The 26,690-nt window shown below is 36.3% G+C and overlaps 2 protein-coding genes across 2 annotated transcripts in view; one reads left to right on the plus strand and one right to left on the minus strand.

Annotated features, from left to right (window-relative positions):
• Positions 1–15,686, plus strand: part of LOC137397165 (nuclear factor of activated T-cells 5-like) — a 34,842-nt gene extending 19,156 nt beyond the window's left edge. Inside the window, exons 8-13 of the mRNA XM_068083457.1 lie at positions 7,981–8,153; positions 9,152–9,348; positions 12,210–12,333; positions 12,485–12,670; positions 14,331–14,450; positions 14,575–15,686. Coding sequence (XP_067939558.1) covers positions 7,981–8,153; positions 9,152–9,348; positions 12,210–12,333; positions 12,485–12,670; positions 14,331–14,450; positions 14,575–14,711 — 937 coding nt within the window. The 3' untranslated portion in view covers positions 14,712–15,686. The remainder of the gene's footprint in view (positions 1–7,980; positions 8,154–9,151; positions 9,349–12,209; positions 12,334–12,484; positions 12,671–14,330; positions 14,451–14,574) is intronic.
• A 1,094-nt stretch (positions 15,687–16,780) lies between these two features.
• On the minus strand, positions 16,781–26,555 carry LOC137397172 (mpv17-like protein 2). Its single transcript, XM_068083463.1, has 3 exons — positions 26,432–26,555; positions 23,495–23,710; positions 16,781–17,385 (listed from the first exon to the last, which is right to left on the minus strand). Exons 2-3 carry the CDS (start codon positions 23,698–23,700, stop codon positions 16,983–16,985), a joined length of 609 nt encoding a protein of 202 aa, XP_067939564.1. The 5' UTR covers positions 23,701–23,710; positions 26,432–26,555; the 3' UTR covers positions 16,781–16,982.
• Between the last annotated feature and the right edge of the window lie 135 nt (positions 26,556–26,690).

A 26,690-nucleotide genomic window follows, 5' to 3' on the forward strand; every position in this document is an offset into this window, starting at 1 on the left:
GGGGTCCTACCACACAAAGCTGTCATCAGAATAGTCACTTTTGAAATCACTGTCGTCACTTTTAAAATCACTGTCGTCACTTTTAAAATCACTGTCACCTTTTTCAAATTGGTAACCAAAACAACCTCTTTCTTCACATTCGTTATTTTAATACAAATATCTATACTGGTGGCACTGGGTTGCGTTAAAAATCTGAAACTCGCTAGGTTTAAACTTCTGCTAACCAAAAGCATGGCTCAACCAGCGACCTTCACAAACATATTAGTGATGTTTGGGAGCGTTGCTGATTACTCCGCGAAGAGTGACAGCCGTCTTAGGTTTTTAGAGCTATATTTCTTGTACTGAAAATAGACCGAGATTGCCTTTAATAATCACTGTCAGTCGCAGACTTGGAAACGAATTTGCTGTCAATGTCGTGGCATTTCATTGCTTTAATTATTTGGCAGTCTATAAATGCTGGGCCAGATGCTTCAAACCAAAACTAGTGAAGTTTCGGTTGACCGTGGTGATTTATGAACAAATAATAAGTTAGTAACGGTACGGCAACACGTAACAAAATTTCCGTTGGTTCTAACCAAAATCACGAAATGATTGAAACACACAGAATTATTCTGCGCTGCTAGAATCGTGCTAGCGAGCACGATCTCAGCAGCTTTTGCAATTAGTATAGTCTAAGAGACGTATAATGACACACAATAGTAGAAGTATAAGTGCAAATCAACATAGTACACACGATGCAACTGCTTAGATTGCGTTATTGAATGCATTTATTGTTTGGACGCTATAGCTACAATTTGTTTATTTTTTAATTATATTTCCTTTTTACCAGCAAAAGTTTTGCGGTAGAGAATGTCGACATCTCTAGCGCAAACAAGTTAGTTGCATCGTATTTACTATGATAACTTTCTGTAATAATTTTCTTGTGTGTCGCATTATGTTTTCGGACTACATATATCTTAAAATTTGCTAAAGTCGTGTTCGCCAACTAAAAATAGCGCGACTTAGATAGTTTTATCGCGCGTTCTATGTTGAAATGCTTTCGTATTTTTATTGTGTGTCACGGTACATGTCTTGGACTATACTAATTGCTAAAGCCGCTAGAATCATGCTCGCTAATAATTTGTTTAATCTGTTAAAAGCGTTCGTCGACGAACTCGGTGGGCATGCACAGCTCAAATAATTCTGTGAATTTTGACCGATTAATTCTGCGTTTTTCGTGATTTCGGCCAGAACTCCGAACCAACGAAAAATTCGTTACGTGCAGCCGTACCTTTAGTAATCCTATTTACGCAATCCTCGTCACCTACATTGGTAAATGGTCGTCTCGTCTGTCACTTTTTAAATATCCCTGTCGTCGGGTCGTCAGAATCGTCACAAAACATGGGAGGACCCCCTATAGACCAAGCAAGTTGGTTATAGACCAACCAAGTTGATTATAGACCAACCAAGTTGGTTATAGACCAAGCAAGTTGGTTATAGACCAACCAAGTTGGTTATAGACCAAACAAGTTGGTTATAGACCAAACAAGTTGGTTATAGACCAACCAAGTTAGTTATAGACCAACCAAGTTAGTTATAGACCAACCAAGTTAGTTATAGAGCAACCAAGTTGGTTATAGACCAACCAAGTTGGTTATAGACCAACCAAGTTTGTTATAAACTAACCAAGTTGGTTATAGACCAACCAAGTTAGTTATAGACCAACTTTGTTCGTTATAGACCAACTCGGTTGGTTATAGGTCAACTTTGCTGGTTATAGACCAACCAAGTTGGTTATAAACCAACCAAGTTGGTTCTAGACCAGCCAAGTTGGTTATAGACCAACCAACTTGGTTATAGACCAAACAAGTTGGTGATAGACCAACCAAGTTGGTTATGGACCAAACAAGTTGGTTCTAGACCAACCAACTTGGTTATAGACCAACCAAGTTGGTTCTAGACCAACCAACTTGGTTATAGACCAAACAAGTTGGTTATAGACCAAACAAGTTGGTATAGTCATTGGTATAGTCATTGGTATGGTACAATCATTGGCTGTATTCTTCATAAGCTCGGCATTTACCTCTACCAGTGTCTACAATATCAGGGTAGCTAAGTCAGCCAGTATTACTGTGTTGTTATCAAACTCCGGTGTTTGCGTGTCATAACCAAGTTGGTCGAAACGACACATAATAGTAATCACTGTCCTAAATGTATGGCGCAGGAGTTCTAACAACTTTATACAGCAAAAACTTCTTCATGCTTGATTTCACGCTGAATCCTTTTGTAGACTTGCCTCTTTTGCATGATGGAATGCTGAAATGCCAACGGCTTGAGTTAACTGCTAAATTATAGCCTGGTTTCCATATGACAGCGCAAGGCGCGCAACAAGGCGCACGACGTCGTGCGTAGGCCAGTTGTGATATGGAAATGTCAACGCACGACGGTCGCGCGACGTGCGTACGCTGATCGCAAGTATCCAACAGAATGGATCTTTGCGATGGGTGCGTGCGATTATGTATCCCACAATACACCGCTAGACCTTTTCAACCTATCCCACAATTCCAGCGAAGGGCTTTGTTCCGAAGAAATCGGTCTCCCGTACGAAAGAGTAAGCCTGATTTTTATATGACAGCGTAATTTCGCAACGGAGGTCTGTTTTTCCGAAGAATTATGTCTCTCCTACGAAAAAGTAAGGAAAATATCCACCCTGTCCAAAGCAAGCATAGAGCTTACGCGCGATATGGAAACACTGCCTCGCGGCCCAAGAAATGCATTGCGCACGATCACTGGGCCTTGCGCGATCATTGCGCTGTCATATGGAAACCAGGCTTTAGTTTCACTTGGAAGTACCCAATACTTTATATCTGTTCAAATAGCGAACAGTTATTCAATTAGACTGTTTTCATGTTTTTACTGCAGCTAAAATTGAAAAGTTTTATTTGCAATGTTGTTATCATAGTTCAATAAGGTAGATGGGAAGATGAAAAACTTAAAGGTTGACTTGCAACAAAATTCGCATTACAGTTATTTGGTATCTAAAGATTCACCATGTCTTACTCTGTTGTGTTGTGGGTGCCAAATATGTGGAAATGTGATTACAAGCTCTTAAAAGCTCAAAAATGAAAAGCCGCCGTAGATTGGAATCTGTTTATTTCTCTGACGTTGTCTTTACAGTTTGGTTATTGTCTTGTCACGTGATGTTCTCACGTGAGTTGAAAGGCCAATAAAAAGCTCAATATAAAACCTATCGTAACACTAGTTTATGACAAACACTTCGGGTTTTACCGAAGACCCTGTATCAAATATAGATGCTCGCTACTTTACAGTTTTGTTTCGGCTTGGTCTAATTGGCAAGTCGTAATCTGATCATGTGACCCAGTACTTCGCAAATATTTTCTGCAGCACTTTTCGAGTATCACAGGTGACCAACAGGCTCGTCGTGATTATCAGACAATGATAGTACTCCTTCGAGCTAAGGTTAAAAAATTAAATGAATTTTTACGGTAAGTTATAAGATATCGCTGCTAAAAGTGACAGCATTACAATGATGATAAAACAGACGCGTAAGAACAATAGGCATGGTTTTATTGAATGCGTGAAGTATATTTGTTAAAATATTTCGACGAATGAGGTTGCATGAAAGTGTAAACAGAAACCATCTACCACAGCTACGTCACATTTGAGCCGTTTTGGAAAGAGTATCCAAACTACTGTGGCTGCGATTAACTGTTCGAACTTGTAATCACCTTTCCACATATTTTGCATCTACAACACAACAGAGTAAGACATGGTGAATCTTTTGATATCAAATAACTGTAATGTAAATTTTGTTGCAAGTCAACCGTTAATCAATATTAAACTTCACTGACTCCCATGCTATGCGATGGCGATATATTAGATATATTATTGATAGACAGTCACACAATAGGTCTGCATGTATCAGCAATACTCTTTCAAGAATTTGGTGCAATGAAAGTACTCTCATTATTATATTAGTGATTAGATTTACTTTCGAGGTGACTGTCATACTCTTTTAAACAACATTATTCAAAGACGCAAACAACAGAAAATGATGTCATAGAAAAATTGCTATTGACAAAAGTAAAGTTATCTGCCCCAAAGACATTTTGTGAAATGCTTAGACTTGACTACTGTTACGCTTTTGTTTAAACTGGTTTGGGTAGCAACTCCTAGGATTGTCTAACAACTTATTAAAGATAGCAGGATACCCTAGTCTGCTATGATATCTTATTGGGCCTGGTACACGTCTATTAGTTATCTTCTCACTGGTCTGCGGGAAGTAATTTTGTTGCGTTCAACTTTAAAGACTTCTTTCTCACTTTCCACATTTATAAGATTTATAAAAATTATTATTATATTTATTATAAATATGCTATAAAATTATATTATAATAATATTATAAATGTATACATATATAAATCTCAAGTTTGTAAAAATGTTTCGGTTTGTTCGGCTATAGCTATTAAACTTTAGGAATGAAATATCTGTTTCATGCTGGATTTGATCTCTGAACCTCAAACCAGGCATATATCTTACCAATTGAGCTACTGGAGATTGATGGATTCATTAGGCGATATGAGTGTTTATTTAGGCTAAAATACGTATAGCATTATGTTACGGCACAATGTCACTAAAGCTTGCTCTTATTAGTGAGTTTAAATTACTAGCTCGCTCAAATTAGCCATTGGCAATGTGCCATGTTAATGGCAAGTGGCAGGCAACTACATTACCTGTCACTGTTTATAAACTGATTTTTAATATCTGTGCAACACGGGGCATTCTCCTAGTTATATAATATATATTAATATACATGTATTAGGTAATATGATAAATATTATATATTATATTGTAATACTATATGTAATTACTATATATTTATATATATATTTATTATATTATAATATTATATACTATATGTATATACTGTATGTATTATCTCGTATTGTAAATAGAAATTACATCTTCAAAGTTGAACAGTAGAATCAGTTGGTGATGCCAGTATGACCTGCTATATCGTAAGAAATTCCTATGAATTTGGGAAGCAATGGAGTACGCAACTCCATTGCATTCTGTAAAAATGGAGAGTCCTCTCTCTTGCACCCTAGATAATCTGCCATCATTTGGAAATTCTAATCATTTTTTATAAAGTAATCTGTAATCCTACCTATACATACATTCCCCAAGGTCAGACTTCTTGTCACAAAAGTTAAAACTGAACAGAACCAACGATGAATCTATGGGCACCTTTGTGGTAGTATCTTATTGATTTCTTATACATGTGATCGATTGTTGGTGTACACGCTCTAGCTGATCGGTGCCTTTACTGTTGGAGCATTCTCGTTTCCTTCTGTGAAGCAATCACACGTTCGCTGCATGTTCTGTCCATTATATTCATTAATCGTCAAAGTGGAATTTAACGTTATTTAAATTGGTCATAGTGGAATTTGACATCAGCTAAATAAACAAACGTAAGTAGATCAGAATGTGTTCAGATCATGAGACTCTACTAGTGCTAGGACACTATTGATCGTACAAGTCATGGCCTCAGGTCTAATGTGTTTCCGTTTAATGGCAGCATATTGACAATATATTTTAGTGGTACTCCCACGCCGGTACTCCCACGCCGTAGAACGTGAAATACCACCATTCTTGTTTATGTTGTGTCAGCTCTTGAATTAACTCTTGGATCAGCTCTTGCTTACTGAAAAATCCTCTCATGAATTAAAAATGTTGGCAAAGTCAATAATTTCCGTTCATGACCTTTTGATCCAATATATCTCAGATACTTTAATACTGTTGATGCTATAATTAGCCAAGGAGACCTAGCAGTGTTCCATAAAGGAAGAATTTTGATACTGTGGGTTTAGGTAGTACCCCCTGCGATAAAATAACGTTAGTTCTGTGATTTTTTGGCAGTATGTCCGTAAAGTAATATTGTTAGTACTTTGGATTTAGGTAGTACTTACGCAAAGTAATATTGGTATTGATAGTAGGTTTGATTACCTATTGCGATACTACGTACTGGACATGGGACACAGACAACTGTGAATTATTTATGCGAGCTAACTTACTTTCACTATCGTTTCATAAAAATGGTCTAATAAAAACCTTTATATGAAATACTAAAACGTTACTAAGTTGTAGGGTGAGGCAACTCTTACTTTCGGTCAATTGACAATCGATAGCGAGCCTATTTCCAGTACATATAATATATGTACTGGAAATAGGCTCGCTACCGATACATATTATGTATGTTATAATGCAGATACCACAAACTGTTCAAAAATTATTCACTTGAATATAACAAAGAGTGCTCAATATGAAAGTATAACTTCACAATGATAAGCTACAGCGGTAGCACAGAAGCAATCTAAAGAATTGTCATACCGATCATGATAGATGGGCATAATCCTCCAGCATTTTAATGGATTTTGTTTCACGGAGTAATAGCCTTCCAAATTCGACACCTTCCATTGTGAACAAATGCAAAAAACAGGCATTACTTCTTTTGACAAGAAGCATTCATTCTCTAGATATAAGTTCAAAGGATTGTCAGTCTTCTGTATGCATATGCACTACCCCAATCTCGTATTCACTGTCCCAATGTTGCATGCAGTGCCACGATCTGTGTGCATTGTTCCTAACTTGTATGCATTGCCTTGTATGCATATTCCTCAGGGTTGTAATTTTCCCAGGAAAACTCAATATTTCCCGGACAGCCTGGAAAAACAAGTACGTATTTACCAAGAATAATTGGGATTTACTGAAAAATTGGCAAAAGCTACGGTTAACAAAAATTCTTCCTTCTGCTAAAATCACATTAATCTTTCACAGCATGGTGGGCTTTATATTACATACTGAGAATTTATGATTCAAGCTAAACTTTTGAGTTGGATAAAAATTATCTTTTGATTTTGGGCTTAGGAGCTAAACATTTGTTGCGTTGACAGCCTCTCAGTCTGGAAGTAGATGAACGCCGTGCAGACTAAAATCCGTAACTAACTCGGAATAGATAATGGTATAAAGCAGGCATTGTGCACCATGCATCTACTGTAAGATAGCACGGATAGTGCAACCTAGATCGACTACCTACTTAGTGAAACATTGTTCTCTTGTTGCCAATTTCATACTTTCATTGTTTATTGCACTATTGTATAGTGCTCTCTCTTCTAAGCAATAAACCATTGCGTGTCGTTAAATGTAAAAAAACAAATAGCAAAATTCTATGTTGTATGGCTTGTAGTATCACCACTTCATCAATCAAGGTTACAAAGTGCATTTTGTATAAATTAAAATATCAATTTTATTATTATATAATAGTTCACGGTTTAAGTGAAGATATTCAGCGCGTGAGAATCAGAATGAGAAATGTTTTGAAATTTTCCAGATTTTACCCATTTTAATTTTCCCACTACATTTTTCTTGCTCGGATTCTATCGGGATTTTCCCAGCGGCAATTACCGCTGTGGAAAATATTTATTGACCTTGTTATTTCCATGTCTAAAGCTTTAAACAAGGAGAATGTATTAACTTTCCCTTCATGTTCATTAGCATTCATAAGTCATGGAGGATTCTACGACACTCTATTCTAGATACTGCCATGTAACGTCTTATTAATTTATCAAGCATGTAACATAGACCAAAGGGAATCATGTGATAACATAAACACATCGTCTGCAGCTAATACAAGAGTCCGTTTTAAGAATTTGCTCTATTATTTTGGAGTTATCATCATCTGACTCCTTGCTGTAACAGGTGTCGAAGCACAATGGTGCTTGGAGCTCTATTTACAAAGAACTCGTGTTGCAAGTTGCTTGTCAGCGAAGTCCCTTCCTATTTTTTGTAATATGCTGCATTCATGCTGTTCTGTCGAGGGATATGAGTATGCTGTCTTCATCACATACATGTCTCTTGTTTCTCCCCCTGATGCACATGTTGTTTTCAGCATGTATGCATGCGTTTGCCGATTGGTTGCAGGATTGACTGCATCGGAATCCTGAAGCTGCGTAATACAGATGTCGAGAGGAGAACTGGGCTGGTGAAACACAAGAAAAAGAGTACAAAATGTCGTTTGATATTTCGTGTGAATCTCTGTCAAGCAAATGGGACACTTATCACTCTTCAGACAGCATCCAATATTATTGCTTGTAGTAAGTAGCTTCCGTTACTAAAAACACTCCTCTCGACATGTCCCCTCACCGTCCTTTATCGTTTCTCACCGTATGATGTATAACAGAGCTCAGCAGAGCAGTTAGATATGGTGTGTGCATGTGTCAAGGCTGTAAATGTAAAACTACATCTCTATGAGAGCCGCTCTGTAAGCCTTTCAATTCTTTCGCTACCGTAAGCCGATTGTATCGGCTATCGCGGTCATAGAAGTACAGACTGTAAACCAATGTATCGGCTTATCAATAGGGTTTCACTATTCTTTTCATTACGAAGCCTACACATTAGCTAGAACAATCTAATTTTGTCTCCAACAAAACAACCTTGTTGCCAATCAAGTGCAACCAATCAAAAATCTTTTTGCTAAGCAATTCCATTTCTAATCATTTTTCAAAACGGAAAACCAGATCGCTCTCGTCATGGCAATAAGAAATTCACCACATTCGTTCAATGCAAAGGAAGTATCAGAAATTTTGTGAGAATCGGATTCACTGAACAGTTTTATACTTTTCTTGTAGAGCATTTTGTTCTGAATAAGATGCATTTTACAGTAAAAAAATATCTACATTAGTTCTTGAGATATTGCATAAATATTGGTGGTATATCGAATTTCCTAAAATCCGTTTGAAGTAATTTGGTCAGAATAGCGATTTTAGTGTAGTAACGAAAGAGTTACCTATAATGGCGTTGAAAATGTTGTTTGTATGAAAAGCTTTCTAAATATCGCTAACTGTCAGCTGTCATGTGTCCATCACCCCTGTCGTGCTTGCGTGACAGCTCTCTGGTGGCAGAAGTTTGTTGGTAGACAACTCCCAATTCTATGGCATTGAACAACATTGTAAAATCTCTCATTTATTTTTTTTAATGAGTATTGTACATTTTTAATAGACTTTCTAGCGTTTTAAAACTTGCATCATATAGTGCCTACAAAAGGGCACTTCATTCGCTCGCTATGTAACAAATTTGGTTTTCATACACGCAGCCCAACCTGCGGGTCAACCGGAGATTAATCGCATGTCACTTGACTGTGCTCCTATATCCGGTGGACAGGATCTTTTCATCATTGGCAAAAACTTTAACAAAGGTTTCAAAGTCAAATTTCAACAGCCAGAGGACAATGACCCCGACAGTTTCGTCTGGGAGCAGGAGGCTGAAATTGAGCAGGAATACAATCATCTCGTAAGATTGTCTATCTCTACACTTCTTTCACTTGCTTGAACATGTCAAAATGTTGCCTATGCATTGATATATTTCTGAAAGCTTAAGTCTAGTCAAGGCTACTACTGAATTGCCTACAAAGGGGTTGTGTGCATGGCATTTGAATTCCAATTACATTCCAAATGACATTTGCAGAAGATTTTTAGTAGGTGGGAACCTACCAGCCATAGTAAATGTGGTGTGAAATATTTGTCCATATTTAATATTTCTAGACTGCGCTGTCATGTACCTCTGTTAACAATAGACAACCACTCATAGTGTAACCCTACTTACAATAGACGACTACTCCTAGTGTAGATGACCACTCTTCGTATACTCCTGCTAACAATAGAGGACTACTCATCTTGTACCCCTGCTAACAATTATAGATGACCACTCATCGTATACTCCCTGCTAACAATAGACGACCACTCATCTTGTATCCCTGCTAATAATATATGACCACTCATCGTGTACCCCTGCTAACAATAGACGCCCACTCATCATGTCCACACTGCTTACAATAGACGCCCACTCTTCGTGTAATCCTGCTAGCAATAGACACCCACTCGTCGTGTAACCCTGCTAACAATAGATACTTTTCACAAGGCACCTCTGGGGCCAAAATAAAAGTATCCTAATGTATGTATAACTGTTAGAAAGTGCCTCAAGAGCAAAACTGACCATTTCCCTCTGTCACAATGTTAATAACTTAGTGATAAAACATTTTCTGCATTTATTTGAATTTAAAAATATATATCAAATGCTTATCTGGTAATTGGCCAGATTCTTTCTAGTCAGTTGTAATTACAACTAATTTGCCAACTAGACCAATGATTGACCTGTTGTCTGTGGTAAGCTACGTTAATATGGCCATGTATAATTGAAAAAAATTATATACTTGAAACATAATTTATGTAATATTATAAAATGTAAAGTTTTTTACCATTTTTTCCAGACTTGAAAATAATCTTGTTTTAAAAATAGCTGTTCCTTTGTGCAGCCATTCAATAGTCAGCATACTTGCTTCAGATTTTAAAAATGATCTCTAAATGTTGGAGATATGTCAATTAACAATATCTTTGTCGACATCAAGATTTTGTCACATACTGTAGATTTGTGTGTCTACAACAGCAGCATTACCATGGAGTAATAAATATTGGTGTTGACCACTCGTGGCTTTCAAACAGACAATTATAAACTGTGACATAATAACTGCATGACCAGAAGTCTGGTCACCCAGTTTTATTGCATGTTGAAAGTTCCGCGTAAGACACTAGGATTTCTACCATAGAGTTCTCCTTATTTCTACATCTTGCATGTGGTTGGGTCATGAGAACAAGGAGGTTTGGTAGCCATAGTCCATTTCTAACAATGAAACATGCTTAAGATTACAAGACAGCATGATGATATTATATCAAAGCCCATCAGATGTCTAGGCGAGTAGAGCATTATCCAAAATAATTGTTTGCTCGAGAAAATTTTAAACAACCACTTTTTATTTGTATTAGCTGTATGCTATTAGTGAAATGGCTGGAAACATGTACGCTCAACTGTAACAAAATAAACATAGAATAATCTAGCTATGCAGAAGAACTGTCTATTGCTAAGTCTTAATCTTTTGTCGAAAGATGTATCCGTAAACTTAGTAGTTTCAAGTCTTCCTTGTATGAGTTTTTGCTTTTGCATTTATGACACCATATTACAATACCCTTGTTATTTGTTCTTTGTGGCACCATATGTAAGATACTCTTGTATAAACATGATTATGGACTACCCGATAAAAGTATCGATATATAGCTGTAAACAAGTTGCACCAAGTTGCTTCGCTGGATGATGCTCTAGCACATTTGGGGCATTAGTCGCATTCCGAGGCCTTTTAGGCTGCCTCCCAAGAACTGGGTAATTGGATGGTACTCGGGTAGTTGGATGGTACTCGGGTAGTTGGATGGTACTTGGGTAATTGGATGGTACTTGGGTAGTTGAATAGTACTCGGGTAGTTGGATGGTACTTGGGTAATTGGATGGTACTTGGGTAGTTGAATAGTACTTGGGTAGTTGGATGGTACTTGGGTAGTTGAATAGTACTTGGGTAATTGGATGGTACTCGGGTAGTTGGATGGTACTCGGGTAGTTGGATGGTACTTGGGTAATTGGATGGTACTTGGGTAGTTGAATAGTACTTGGGTAGTTGGATGGTACTTGGGTAATTGGATGGTACTTGGGTAGTTGAATAGTACTTGGGTAATTGGATGGTACTTGGGTAGTTGGATGGTACTCGGGTAGTTGGATGGTACTTGGGTAGTTGAATAGTACTTGGGTAGTTGGATGGTACTTGGGTAGTTGGATGGTACTTGGGTAGTTGGATGGTACTTGGGTAGTTGAATAGTACTTGGGTAGTTGGATGGTACTTGGGTAATTGGATGGTACTTGGGTAATTGGATAGTACTTGGGTAGTTGGATAGTACTTGGGTAGTTGGATGGTACTTGGGTAATTGGATGGTACTTGGGTAGTTGGATAGTACTTGGGTAGTTGGATGGTACTTGGGTAATTGGATGGTACTTGGGTAGTTGGATGGTACTTGGGTAGTTGGATGGTAGCTGGATAGTACTTGGGTAGTTGGATGGTACTCGGGTAATTGGATGGTACTCGGGTAGTTGGATGGTACTTGGGTAGTTGGATGGTACTTGGGTAGTTGGATGGTACTCGGGTAGTTGGATGGTACTCGGGTAGTTGGATGGTACTCGGGTAGTTGGATGGTACTCGGGTAGTTGGATGGTACTCGGGTAGTTGGATGGTACTTGGGTAGTTGATCCTAATAACCAATTGCTTAACATTTTAGACCCACTTTATCTGCAAAATTCCTGCATACACTCACCACACGCAATACGGACCAATAGCTGTGCAGGTCGTGGTGAAAGCCTGTGGCGGAATTAGTGAACCTGTTCCATTCACTTATCAATCAGGTATATGAATGCTAATATGTGTTGTTTGTTTATTTGCCCAGATTTTATCACTGTTGCGTTCAGGAACTCTCCATATGTTTACTTGTTATGAAAAGTGTGAAATGCTTATCTCATGATTTGAACATGTCAATGAGTTGTTGATGTTTAATAGAGCAAGCCAGTGAAACGGTTTCTGCTATGACAACTTCATGCACCGTTGTGCCAAAATCGCAGTCAGACGAACAGATGTCATGCAATTCAATTGTTGGTCAAAGAAGTGAGGAAATGGTGGCATCTGCAACTAATCATTCTGCAACTGTCCCAACACAGAGCTCGCCTCCATCCATAGTTTCTCCAGGTCAGTCCCCTCATTTTTACCCTGAGTATTACTCTACCACATGAATGGTTGTCAAACCTAACCCGATGTTTAGTCCCTATATGTACCCATTTGATGTGTGGATGTATAGCTGTCAGCACCCAGCCTATATATCTTGGATAAACATGTGTTGCTTTAGCTGTTACATGTAAAGCCAATGCAGGCCTTTGACCTGGATTGCCTGTAGTAGACATATCTCGTTGGAAGCAGGCAGATCTTCTGTCAGAAAGGGACAAATCTCTTGTTGAGTTTGAAGGAATTGGTCGATGAACCGATACATTGACCGATACATGGATAGAATAAAATCTTTTGTTTCAGAAGCAGAATCAGATTCCCAAAAATTTTTGCTGGATAAAATATAGACCAGAAGCTAATTATAAGTAATTTAAAATCTAGCTGAAAGCAAAGTTTGGATAAATATCTAGATGGAAGCAGATAACTCCTAATACAATCATATCTTGACATACGTGCTTAATTTCAATACTCTGTCAATCCTTTTTTATCTCAAATCAAGTTTTCCTATACAAAATGACTAAATGCAAATTAATCCGTTCCCATCTTCTGGAAAAACACTCAAAAAGATATTGTGATGGGAAAACATGTTTTTAATTGTTTCAATCCGCCACCTATGCTCACAAAGTGACAAACACCTATTTAGTGTTTAGGATCCGCAATAAAATGAAACATTATTCTATACAGTAATGTAAGGATTTCTTACCTATAAGACAAGCAGTAGAGGCTAATGGTGGTGTGAGAGAAACTTGACAGCAACACGTTCGGCACGCTACATGCTTGTCACCCTTCATAAGAAAACAAACTTTAACTCAAGCTTATCATGCACTCGCTTAAAAATAAGTTCTAACCTTACACAACATAATTCAAAATCTTTCTCGGTTTTTTATCTTCTTCTGGCTTAGCTCTTTTTGCCTCGTTTTCAAACTCACTTTTTTCTTCGCTTTTAGCCAGCCTTTCTAAATCTTCTTTAATCTAATGAAAAAAGACTAAGCGATGCTTTTCTCATAAACGACCTCTCGCGTACTTGGCCACCTAGAAGTCGCATCGAGAACACTCTTGTATACTTGTATCTCAAGGCAAATAATGCTCGGAATTTTCCTCATATCTCAACTTTTTGTATGTGAGGACATTCGTATGTCGAGGTATAATTGTCTCGAATTGCCTTGAACAGAAATTGAACTCAGACCCTCTGTTTTACAGTCCGGCGCTTCAACTACTACACCACTCAGCCACCTCATCACTTGAAGAATTAATTATGCATATAGTGATAACTTATGATCTTTCATGGCGCGCAGGGACTGCCAAATGTGCTTTTAATTTATAATTTTAGATGTACTATCATTTTGGGATTGTGCCCATCATATTAATGATATGACAACTCTAGGATTAAATATGCATGTATAATTAATGTTTACATGCTCTTTATATATGGGTTAGGTTGGGAATAATAAGATATGAGTAGGGGTGAAGTGGGACCTGAATGCGAGTATGACTGAGAATTAAGTTGAATGAATCGCTGGCGAGACGGAGTCACCAACTACATAGTCTGTCAGAAGTGAGGTATCGTCGATACTCGCAAGGTTTAGCCATGAGCAGCTAACCTATTCAGTGTCGCAAATATTTGCAGAAGCCCTAGAGCTAGCAGCTCAGATACAGCAGCAAGCATCTACGGACCCGTCTATGAGGTTTCAGCTACCGGCTGGCCTAGAATTCATATCTCAGGATGCTAATTCGGGTAGCCAATCAGGTGAGTGGAAAACTTTGTTTACTTTATACATTGGTGGGTATTGCTTGCCTTTCACAATATTCATTTCAGCGACATTCACAATCAGAAGTATTCATTAAAAATTCTACTCGGTTCTACATTGCAGATTACAAGCGAATAGACTTCAATCATTCATCAAATGGTAGGTTCTTGCCGGGAGGCGCCAACATGCAGACGACGATGATCACATCGCCTTCATCCACTAGTCATCTAGCTACCTCCAACTTTCAACCACATCAGTAGTTGTGAACTACTCGGAGCGTAGTTGGTTCATCACTCCCGGTGTTTCTTTATGTAAAGCTTAGCGCATTCAGTCCTTATTCTGGTAGCTCCACTGGCAACAAGCGCTTGCCTTCCCTTTCATCGTTAAACTAGCTGCTCGTAGTCTAGTGGTTCCTAGTGGCGTTCACTTGATATTTTGCTGTGATGCATGATAAAGTAATTGTTGTTGACTGCGAGATAACGACTGTGGCCCTATTAGAGATTAAGAATATTGAGAATGTATGCAAGTTGTCACTGCCAATAACTTATAAATCTTGAAAAAAAACAGTTTGCTATATTTAGTTACCAAAAGCTTGTTTCATAAGATAAAACTCGTCGTCGTTGTTTTTTAGCAAATTTTTCATTTGACAAATTTTATGTAAATCATAGCTTTAATTTTATCCATGAGTGGGTTTCTGCTTCCTGCAACTTGGTTCTTCTCCGGCAGGTACTTGAGTATTATGCCTGCTAATATGAAAGTGTGTACACTAGTTGACTACGCATCTATCAATGCAAGCCCTGTGCACTGGTCTGTGTTGACTACTTTCGATTGTTGACTATCATGTGGGTATGTTGAGCAGAGCATTTGCTATGAGCTTCCTTGCGCCCGCATTATGTACTGCTTGGTCATTTCTTTTAATAAAATCTGAATAGTTATGTAGTAATTGTCATGAAGCAATTTAATTGTCATTTTTATCGTGAAAGGCATCGTGCATAATCAGACCATCACTTCATCTTGTAAACTGTGAATAGAGTGACAGATGGGCTGAGCATTAGGGGGCAGTATAGCTACCCGATCCTGGCTAATTTCTCATTTTGCTTTTATTCATATTTGTGCTGGGAATATTTGCAACTTTTTAGAGTTCGAGCCCGATTATAATAAAATTTTATATTTTTATATTCGCATTGTGTTGTGACAGTTCGGTTAGAAATAATAAATGTTACATCATGATGTGACTTGCATTTGTTTATTTTGTTGCATTTGTAAAGCACCAAATGCTTGGCTTCTATATTTACACAAATTATCTTAGTTGTCTATCTCAGACAAGAAGACAGATATTTTATCAAGAAATTTAAATGGGCATTGTAGTAAAGGGCCAGCTACACTGAGGATTACCTCCTACCCAACAGGTTGATAGTGTATTGTTTTAGTGGGAGGATTTGCCTTCTCAAAATCAGTATTGTTGGTGAACCAAACAACATGTCATGCTCTGTCAATAAAGCCAATGCTGACTGCGTGTTAGCAAACAAGATTACACTATCAAGGTCACTCAATGAGCCTTGTTGAACCTCAATAGACATCGATAAATTCAAAACGGGAAGAGATTGAGTAAGATCCATGTACATGAATAGAGCTTCCAAAACTAGCTTGATGTATGACTGTGCCAATTGAACTGCTCTAAGTTGTTAGCAAAAACGTCCTGTTAGCCTTCTACATGTACTGCATATATTATTTTGTTGTTAACTTTTATATTCTGTACTAGACAATGTTCATCATTAGCTGGTTAGATGAATACATGCAGTCCTCTCAGCTTTCGCATCAATTGAGTCATGTAGAAGTAGGTTTAGCACTTCTACCTTGGCAGCCAAACACATGGAGGTTGTGTTTAACACTAACAACTAGATATATCATGGTAGAAATGGCTGGGATATTGTAGAGTCTGAGTGGATAGAATGATTGGTTATGATTATTTTAACGACTTTCTCAGAATTCATCTGTGACTCTGTTCAGAACAGTCGGACTAATCGAAGGGTTGTTTGCATTTTTTTATAGCACATGAATTTTCATGTGATACAATGTGATAAAAGTCAAACAGATTTAACGAACTTTTGGTAAAATCGGAGTGACGGAGTTCTTAGCTCGCTGAACTAGTTACAGACCTTACATGTAAGCTACCGCTGCTACCTGCAATCTTCTCAACACAACGTGTAATATGAGTCATTCCCTACTTTGCATGTGTGCATAACCCTAGATAGCATTATTAACTAATGAGGCATACCTATTCATAATTAGAACAATTTAGGATAGATGTATTTTAGATTTGGCCAAATACATAAAGGTTGCATCTAAAAGATTTATAGAGAGAAATTGCCTATTACATAATATCTTTATATGGAAGGCCGCTAATGTCTATTCAAAAAATTGGCATACATATTTTATTGCTGCAACTGCAGTATAACATGGTAAATATGCTAATTAAATAAAGCAGTTGAGTAAAAAATCATTTGATTGTCTATATCTCACAATTGAAACTATCTTTCATACTTGAGATGTGAATAGTACAGATCTAAACAAAAGGCAATTGCGTTGTCATAAAGAATCCGGAATCTAGTTGGCAAAAATCTAAAATTGATATACTGAGCAGGTGGGTAAACCAGCCAATCGACTAGTACCAACTCGGGTCCCTTTTTCTTTAGTTCAAATATAATTTTCTCAGATGGTGCACATTCTAATAAACCTAGAACAAGAAAAAATACTAATACGTAAACAGGGCCAAAGCATATCTGATCAAATAGAGTTTTTTTGACGACAATCTTAAAGGTGTTGCCAGGAAATTTTCTATCCAGGAAGAGATACCAATAGTGTGACATGCATCCGGTCACTGTTCCAACTGTGGACATTCGAAACAAACGTTTTCCATCAAACGTTCCAATTCTAAAATTAGCCAAGGACCATGTAGAGCAAGCACTGCAATTATCCTTACAAACAAACTTAATATTAGTGTGAAAAAGTAAAAAATAATACGTAATTATTACATAATAAAGTGTGAAAACGAGTATTTTATCATACACAATTAGAATTGCTACACAATTAGAAACAGCTACACAGTTAGAAATTGTATGTAGCGTCCTCTTTATCATCTTGTTGGCCAGACTTTGTGACGTTGATCCAATTAATGTGATACACTAACATTACTAGGTGACAATTTGCTCAAAGAAAGATACTTTCCTTGAAAAGGGTATATATTTACGTATACAGTACAATCTCGGTGAGGTCGCATATATATATTATACATAATATATGTTATGTGTACATGTATACTGTAAATACATGTATATATATCTTTTATCTATATATATAAACTAGCCGAATACCCGGCCCTGGCATTGCACGGGTATTAAAAAGTAAAAACAGCTTATAAACAGTGGCAGGTAATGTAGTTGTTTGCCATTAGTCAGTCTGGCTAATTTGTTAGTAAGCTAGTATCCGTGTTGCTAAGCTTACTAACAAGAGCTGTGAAAGTGAAAGCAAGCTTTAGTGATGCTGGTTGTGTTGTAAAGCTAAGTCGTTGTGCGTATTTTAACCCAGATAACGACTCATATCACCCAATGAATCCATTGCATCTCGCGTAGCTCGACGGGTTAGCATATCGCCTGGTGAATGGGAGGTTCCAAGATCAAATCGGTTGTGATACGGATTTTTCATTGTTAAATACTAATCATTATAGCTGGACAAACTGAATGACAAACTTTGAGATTTATATATATACTAGCTGTGCTACCGGGTAATAAAAAAGTCATATCACAGAAAATTTGATATGTATTTAACATATAACAACATTTGCCATTCTGACTTTCAAACTACATATCATGAGGGAAGTGTTTTGTGTAGTCGAAATAAATTAATAGATTAATTAATTAATTTCAAACTTTGTCAAACAAAAAAGTGTAACTTTAAAACTTTATATCATGAGGAAATGATTTTGTGCAGAACAGGTTCTTTTCTTTGGATGCATTAGACAATGTGTAACTTCTGAGAATACATGTATTTAACAGATTGATAAAAAATATGACAGAATATGGTAGTATTTTCTAGTTGAAATTTTATTAAAACAATGTCTGCCAAAATGGTTGAATGAAAAATTAATATTAATAATAAAGATTGGAAACTATGTTTAAAAATGCAAGTTGAAATAAAAAAGATATTGCAACAAGCTTTAAAGCCTTATATTATAAACTTCACGAGTTTACGAAGTTTATAAATGTAATAAGAGAATGTAAATCTATCTATCTATATATACATCTCTTAAAGTATGTAAATTTGTGCAAATATAAGAGAGTGAAGAATAACTGATACTTGTAATCTAACACGATAGGTTTTACAGTAAATCTTACAGATAATCTTACAGTAATCTTCCAAATGTTTGTTGTAAAATGTGAAATTTATTACGAATTACTAATTGGTTAGGTTTAAAATAAAAGATGTAAAAGCTAATACACAAAGCGAGCGCTGATAGGAACATACAAACAAAGATGTTTTAATTTGAACTAAAAGAAATAACGTAAAAATATTGTTTAAACGAACAAAATATTTATTCCTATTTAATGATTGTGGAGTGCCAGGTACCAAATCAGAATCTAAAAAACAAACTGTAGCTAGAAAAAAAGTATTCTGAGCAGCTGAAACAAATAAGTAGAAAACTAAATGAAGATGTGAAATAAATAGCAAGTATGTAAACTACGAAACATATTATTTGGTAATGATACACTTAATACAAAGTGCGAAAACAAAAATCGTTATGACCAAATGAAAAGCACTACAACAGTCGCCAAATATTTATTTCGAGAGAGAAATGTTTGTTGATACGGTTTGGCGAAAAGCATTGTGTTTTATAGGGGCGTAATGACCTGTGGGCGCATAGTATAAATAAATAAGTCATTTAGCTGAAATTTTATTATTAAATGATTTTATGTTTGCGAAACCATTTTACCGTAATGAATAACGCTGAACTCACCATTGCGAGCAACTTAATCTCTTAATAACATATTTAATCAGTACACAATTCGCCAAATCTTAAGTTCGTAGATAAATTATTGTCGATATCGTGAGGCTGAAAAAGTTAGCCCTAACGAAACAAAGACGAAGAAGCATCGGGCTGCATATACATACGTCCCAAAATATTTCTTCCTTGCAGCTTCATAACGTGTGGTCGCTTTGCTAAAACAATTAGTGTGTAGTTATGATATATCAAATATGATAACGCCATAGATCGAAATTTCCTAACCGGGTGTTTGTAACATTTAGGCGCAATGCTAAAATAATTGCTATAGCCGGACAATCAAACCTAGAATACGCATACGACATACTTTGAGAAATATATATGTAGATAGATGTGAGTGTATGTACAGTTATAGCGGATAAAGCTTTAGGAATGAAAAATTCGCTTGACAGAGGATTCGATCTCGGAACCTCCAGTTTTGGAGGCGGCGAGCTTACCCATTAGACTCCACCTTTAACTGAGCATGACGATGAATAATAGTGAAAATATTTATTACATCGGTTAAAATACGCATAACGACATCACATCACATTTAACGATTACCAGCTGGCCTCACGGCCTCAGTAAATGAATGCCCGCAAAAAACAGCTTATAAAGTTTATAAACAGTTGCAGGTAGTGTAAAGATAATGTAGGTAAGGTAATGCTTATAGGCTGTTTGTTATTATTTGTGCAACACAAGGCATCCAGCTAGTCTGTCTTCTATTAAGTATAATTTCTCAGAGTATGCGTGTGTTGCTCCGGCTATAGCGCATGCTGATTATTTTACCAATGTGCCCACGCTTTGCGACCCCTGCTAAAAAATATTTTTCGTAAGGTTCAATTACTATATCTAGGGTCATGACAAATTCTTCTCACGCGGACAATTATATTGTCTCCGTGGGAAGAGCCTCAACATTATATCTCCGTTCGGTCAGACAAAGACAGTACGATATCTCATTTTTACATTTGTACCGGTATTGAGAGGTACCAGTATCGTTGTATTCAAAGTTTTGACTGATAGCTTCTGGTGGAAGAGTAACCTTTTTTATAGACACGCACTTCTATTCAAGAATTGTTATTATTAATTCTACATATTCAGGATTTTTATTTTGTTTGCTCAGTTCGTATTAATTGTATCATTACCGAATCATCTTTTATTGTAATCGTGCAAAACCGACTTAATTTAGATATTATTTGCTAATTATTTCACATTTACATCACCTTTTTATAGTCGTTTTAACTTTTAAAATTTATTTGCCCTGCACGAAACATTTTTACCATGCTATGAAGTTTAAAAGTTGTTTGACAAAGTTTAAAAACCTCTACAGTTGTTTTTATTTTCTCCCTTAATTTATTTCAATTACACAAAACACTTTTCTCATGATATGTAGTTTGAAAGTAAGAATGGCAAATGTTGTTTTATGTTAAATACAAATAACTTTTCTGTCCAAAGACTTTTATTACTTGGGCAACGCCGGGTTGTCCAGCTAGTTATGTATAAATCTCAATGTTCGTCTTCGTCGTCTGTCTGTTCAGATGTCTGTCTGTCCAGTTATAGCTACTAAAATCTTTGATTGAAAAGCTTGCTTCTTGCTTTATAAAAACTCACAAAGATTGCAACCGGAATGTTTTATACTCGTATCTAACCACAAAGCTACAGTTCTTATAATTTTATAGCTCTTATCATATACCTTATAGCCTTTTCTCAATTCCACACGCTAAATGACGTACACTGCGCCCATGGGTTACGATGCCCCTATAATTATAAAATATTTTTTGTCCAACTCTATGAAACACAATGCTTTTTCGAATAGGACGAATTTGTTTTCCCATTATACGATATCAACAAATTATCTCGAAATTAAAATTTGGCGATTGGTGTACTGATTACGATGAAATGACAAAAATGTCGATATGCTATTCTCCGAAATATCTTTCACAATTCTAGAAAGAGGTATACATTGCTTGCTATTTTTGTTCAGCATTATCCATTATTGTAAAAGCGGATTCGCAAACAAATAATTGATAAAATTTTAGTTCAAAGATTGAAAAGTTTACTAAAATACATACTAAAACTTGCTTAATGTCTGTGTTTCGTAAACTAAATTCATTTATGTTAAATTCAACGTTCATGTTACTTGTCTGTCTCGGCGGTAAGAACTCTCCACGGTACATACTACGCTTAGTACATTGTAATATTACGTTCTCTTCCAGATCACAACCACAATATGTACAAAAGTTATTGTGGGTAACTATAGTTACTAAGGTTTACATATTGTTTTGTTATTATTTTTCAATGATGATGATGATTTTGATGATTTTTACCAGGAGGTGTTTGCATTAGATAATTACTATGGGTTTTTATACCACTCTATAGGTATGACATTTTCGCCTTATGATGCCAACATTGAAACGAACTAAAGTCGTATAAATATATACCAAATAATTTTTCAATGTAATCATAGCAAAACAGACTTTATTTAGCCATTACTTGCTAATGAATTCACATTTCATGATATGAAATTTAAAAATTACAGCTGTTTGAAAAAGTATAAAAACCTTTGCCGTTGTTTTATTTTTTTCCTAAATTCATTGGAACTGCATAAAAACAATTTTCTCATGATATGAAGTTAGAATGGTAAATGTTGTATATGTTAAATAACAATGAATTGTCTGTCCAAATACTTTTTTATTACCCGGGCAACGCCGGGCATTCACCTAGTAGACAATATCTATATATAAATCTCAAAATTTGTGTGTGTGCATGTGATTTGGTTTGTCCAACTACAGCTATGAAAATCTTGGCATAAAGAATCCGTATCGCAGAAAATTTCCCAGATGATATACTAAACCATTGAACTACGCAAAATTGATGGATACATAGGGCGATATGTGTCGCTATGTATATGAAAACACGCATACCGCGCAGTGTTACGGTGCAACATCATTTTGCGCTTGCTCTCACAGCTCTTATTAGTAAGTTACTCAAATTAGCCATTGGCAACATGCCAGGCTAATGGCAAGCAACTACATTACCCGTCATTGTTTATGAGCTTATTTTTAATACCCGTGCAAGGCCAGGCATTCCGCTAGTACATAAATAAATCTCAATGTTTGTCTGTATGTTCACATGTCCAGTTGTAGCAATAAAGTTTTAGGAAGTAAAAATCCACTGTGCACAGGATTCAACGCAAAACCTACAGTTCTGCAGACAGGCATTTATTCAATACACTATGCTGTCAAACTGGCTATACTATGGAATAAATTGGGCACATACTTATTCCATATGCCAATCTTTCATGCCTTCACGCTTAACACTGCCGCTAGCCTTATGTTTTAAGCCATACCGGAAGAAAAATATGTGCCCATACTTGAAGAAAAATGCTTAGACTTACATGGCCAACAAGACTATTGCAATCAGTATAGAGTCGTAGTAGGCACTGCAGCCGGTATAGTATGAATTACACAGAAACAAGCACAGTACGTGTTGGGACATTACAATGAATAGCCAGTGCATTACATGGCAAATGATATTGGCTATGTCATTATAGATAGCTGGTTATTTATGGAAAAATTGCAGATTACCTTTACTTGCTTAACATATAATTCCAGGATAATACTTTTGCTATAACAGCTCTTTATACATATATATACTTGGGATGTCTCTTACCAATTCATTGTAAACTCAGTACTGGAATAAAGAACATTACAGTAAGAACACAACAGTACGCAAAAATAAACACAGATATAACAGACAGTACACAGATATAAACAAAACACCTTCATTTAAAAGTTATAATGATAAATGTAGTGTGTTGAGTAAAAATAAATTTTCTTTGCAACCAGGTATTCAGTAGTACATCTATATATACATCTCTATATATACATGTATACATACATATATATATATATATATGTATGTATACATACACATGGAATATATATTTAACGCGCTGCTTCCAATGTAGTATTAGTTCAAAAGTGAGGAAAAAGACATACATACATCTGAGCGTCGTCACCTGACATAGATTTTTGGCAACCTTTGTTTTTACACAGCCGCTGCACAAATCCATCCGCTGAGCCAGACATTGTGGCGCATATGGTAAGATTTGTTACTAAAAGGTATTTGCTAGAGAAAGCAGTGCGGGCTGCATGCTTTAGAGATAATCGAGTTTGCTGTAGCACTCTAACGACCAGTGACTTCACCATAGACGAGCCTCTAACAAAGTAGAAGACATAAGCGATGGTTAAAAACATAAAATTTACTGCCGTAACTATATAAGAATGGTTTATAAACCAACATAATTTCACTACTCTGCGATTGTATGAGAAGTATGACAACTATATATATAATATATATACACAGGATGATCCATTATGCCCATGGGCATTACGTGAATATTTAGTAAAATAAAAATAAATAAATCACATAAAAAACATTTAGTTTTCTTTTTTGGAATCTCTCTTCTCACTAAAATGAAACAAAGAATTATTCACAATTTACTATGATGACGCTTGCGCCAGTCTATTTAATAAAACTCTGATTCTATAACAAAAAGAGAACTTGAATTGGAGAAAAAAAAGAGCGAAAATGAGGAGCATTAGTACTTTTTCGGGTAGAACATGATTTATTAAAAAGAGAGATAATCATTTATGTCCATGTCATATTGACCAGATTCAACATTTTCAATAAATTTTTATCTAACTTCTGTTGATGAGCCTTAACGGTATCTATAGCATGCTCTTTCATACAGTTAATGACACTTTCTGATTGCCCTAGTCTAAAAATCCATCTAATGGCATGCATCTGGATAAGTTTCTAGCATATCTATTAAGGACTTATTATATGGCGACCACATCTGACAGGTGTATTCAAGAATTGGTCGCACAACTGTTTTATAAGTGATCAGTTTGGTCTGACAGTTGAAGTGTTTAAAAGACATCTTATTTATTAAGCCCAGGGTCTTGTTACCTTTCTTGGCAACTTTTGACGTGTTCATGCCAATTGAAATTATTTTTTATAAAAAGGCTTGAGTATCTTACACTGTTGCCTTGTGGAATAGGAGTGCTACTTAGCTCTAAAGTGAAACTAAGAACGGCCTTCCCAACCTTCATATGAACACATTTACCAGGGTTAAAAGTCATGCCCTATTAAACAGACCAGTCACACAGTGCTGTTAAGTTATATTGAAGACCAGCAGCCCCACACTCTGTGATATCCACGCCTAATAAGGTGTGTCATCTGCATAAAGTCGGCAGAATGCACAATTCACAGCCAGGGTTGTGTCGTTCATAAAAACCCAAAACAACAGGGGGCCCAAACCCAATCCCTGTGTGACTCCAAAGGGAACAGCAAAGAACCCTGACCTCATGACATTAACAGTAACAAACAAAGTTCCACTCCTCAACCACATCTCAACCAACTGCACTACATGAACATCTAATCCACAGGCCTTGATTTTACCAAGTAGATGATGAGGAATTTTATCAAAGGCCTTGACAAAGCTGAAAAAAATGAAATGACGCCTTTTCCTTGGCTAAAGCCTGTGTTGCATAGTGAAAAACATCAAGAAGTGAAGCTGTGATGCTATAACGCCTGGGGAAACCATGTTGACTACTATTGATATGATTGAAATGGTCTAAGTGTTGCCAGATAAAACTAACTATGACATGCTCAATCAATTTTGATATAACAGAAGTGAGACTAATAGGTCTGTAGTTATTGAGATCTTTTTTCTCGCTCTTAAATATGGGAACAACATTAGCTGTTCGCGGGTCATCAGGAACATATCCATGGTCTAAACAGGCTTGCCTTATAAGTGTAAGGCATGGTATGAAATCTTTTATTTCCCTGCCGAACGCTTTCAGACAGTATGGCAATATATTATCAGAGACATGAGCCTTCCGAATGACTAATGAGCTAATCAGCTCATTAGACATCAGTTGGTGATTCCTACCTCTGTTATTATTATCTTTCCTATTTTTTTCCGAACGAGGCATAGGTAAAGCAAAACTAGGTAGAGGATTAATAAATTTACTAAACATTGATGAACAATAAGTTGCAAAAGTATTGGCAGTATTCTATGAAGGAGTATTACTTAGGCATCCAATATTGTTTGCTTGGCCTTGTGATCTATTTATGAAGTTAAAAGTGACTTGCCATTACCTTTTTCAAGTTCTTGAATCACATTACACTCGATGAAATTAGATTTAGCATCATTGACTGCATTTCTCACTTGGTTTTTCAAGTGTTTCAAGTTATTAGAATTTTCTACTAATGAGTACTGCTTTGCTGTTTTATACAATCTGTCTTTTTTTCTGATTAAGCGTAAAAGAGACATCCAAGGTTTCCCTTTCGGGTTTGATGTTGTGACATAGGGAATAGTGTGGTGCTTTTAAATAGGTCCTACATTTTATCTGCGGAATTATTAGTACTCAGTTGCTCGAATATATCTGAGAATAAAATGCCAATTTCCTCATAGTTGGCCTTAAATAAACTGACATAAATATACGTAGGATAAGAGTGACTACAAATTGAAAATGGTGACGACAGTAAGCATGCATACATTTATCGATCAAAATATTTAAGCACCGAAACAATACCAGTTATTAGTGTTCTACAACAAAAAAGTCGGTTTATATGAGCACAATATTGAAGCATATTAAACAAACTCGCAGATATGTTGTGGAACGGTATTTGCAGCCTTACTTCGTTAGAAAACGCCGACATTACAAGCTGCATATTACATACGTCAGCAGGCATATACCGTCAAACAAAATGATTTTATAAAACCCAAACTTGGTGAGCGACTGCCGAATAGTTTCTTATAGAATAGCGTTTTATGGCCAAGCCTCTTCGAAAGCAGTATTAGCTGACTTGGGCTGTTTAAAAAGAAATGTTATTTTATCACTTTTTCAAAAAAAAATAAAAGGGACTTACCACATATAGTAAACAATAATCGTATTGTAACAGTTTAGAATATTAATTTAATTAAAACGGACGCTGCAGCGTAAATGCGCGACGCATTATAAAATTCCTCAACAAGAGCTGACGAATTACCATGATAAAGCTGTGTAATAGAATAGCTGCTCAAGCCACTCAATCGTAGGCGCAGTTCTATTTGATGTTAGCTTGTGAACCTTTTGAAAAAAAGTTTTTTCAAACTGCTGAACTTAGGGGTTTAGCGTGAAACAAATAA

Source organism: Watersipora subatra, chromosome 1, assembly GCF_963576615.1.
Source record: "Watersipora subatra chromosome 1, tzWatSuba1.1, whole genome shotgun sequence".
Lineage (NCBI taxonomy): Eukaryota > Metazoa > Bryozoa > Gymnolaemata > Cheilostomatida > Watersiporidae > Watersipora > Watersipora subatra.

Coding starts and splice junctions, on each gene's coding strand:
- LOC137397172 (XM_068083463.1), bottom strand. CDS start 23,700: ATGGTGAAGTCACTGGTCGTTAGAGTGCTACAGCAAACTCGATTATCT. Junction 17,386..23,494: donor TCAGGTGACGACGCTCAGAT/GTATGTATGTCT, acceptor GGCTAATTTTAG/AATTGGAACGTTTGATGGAA.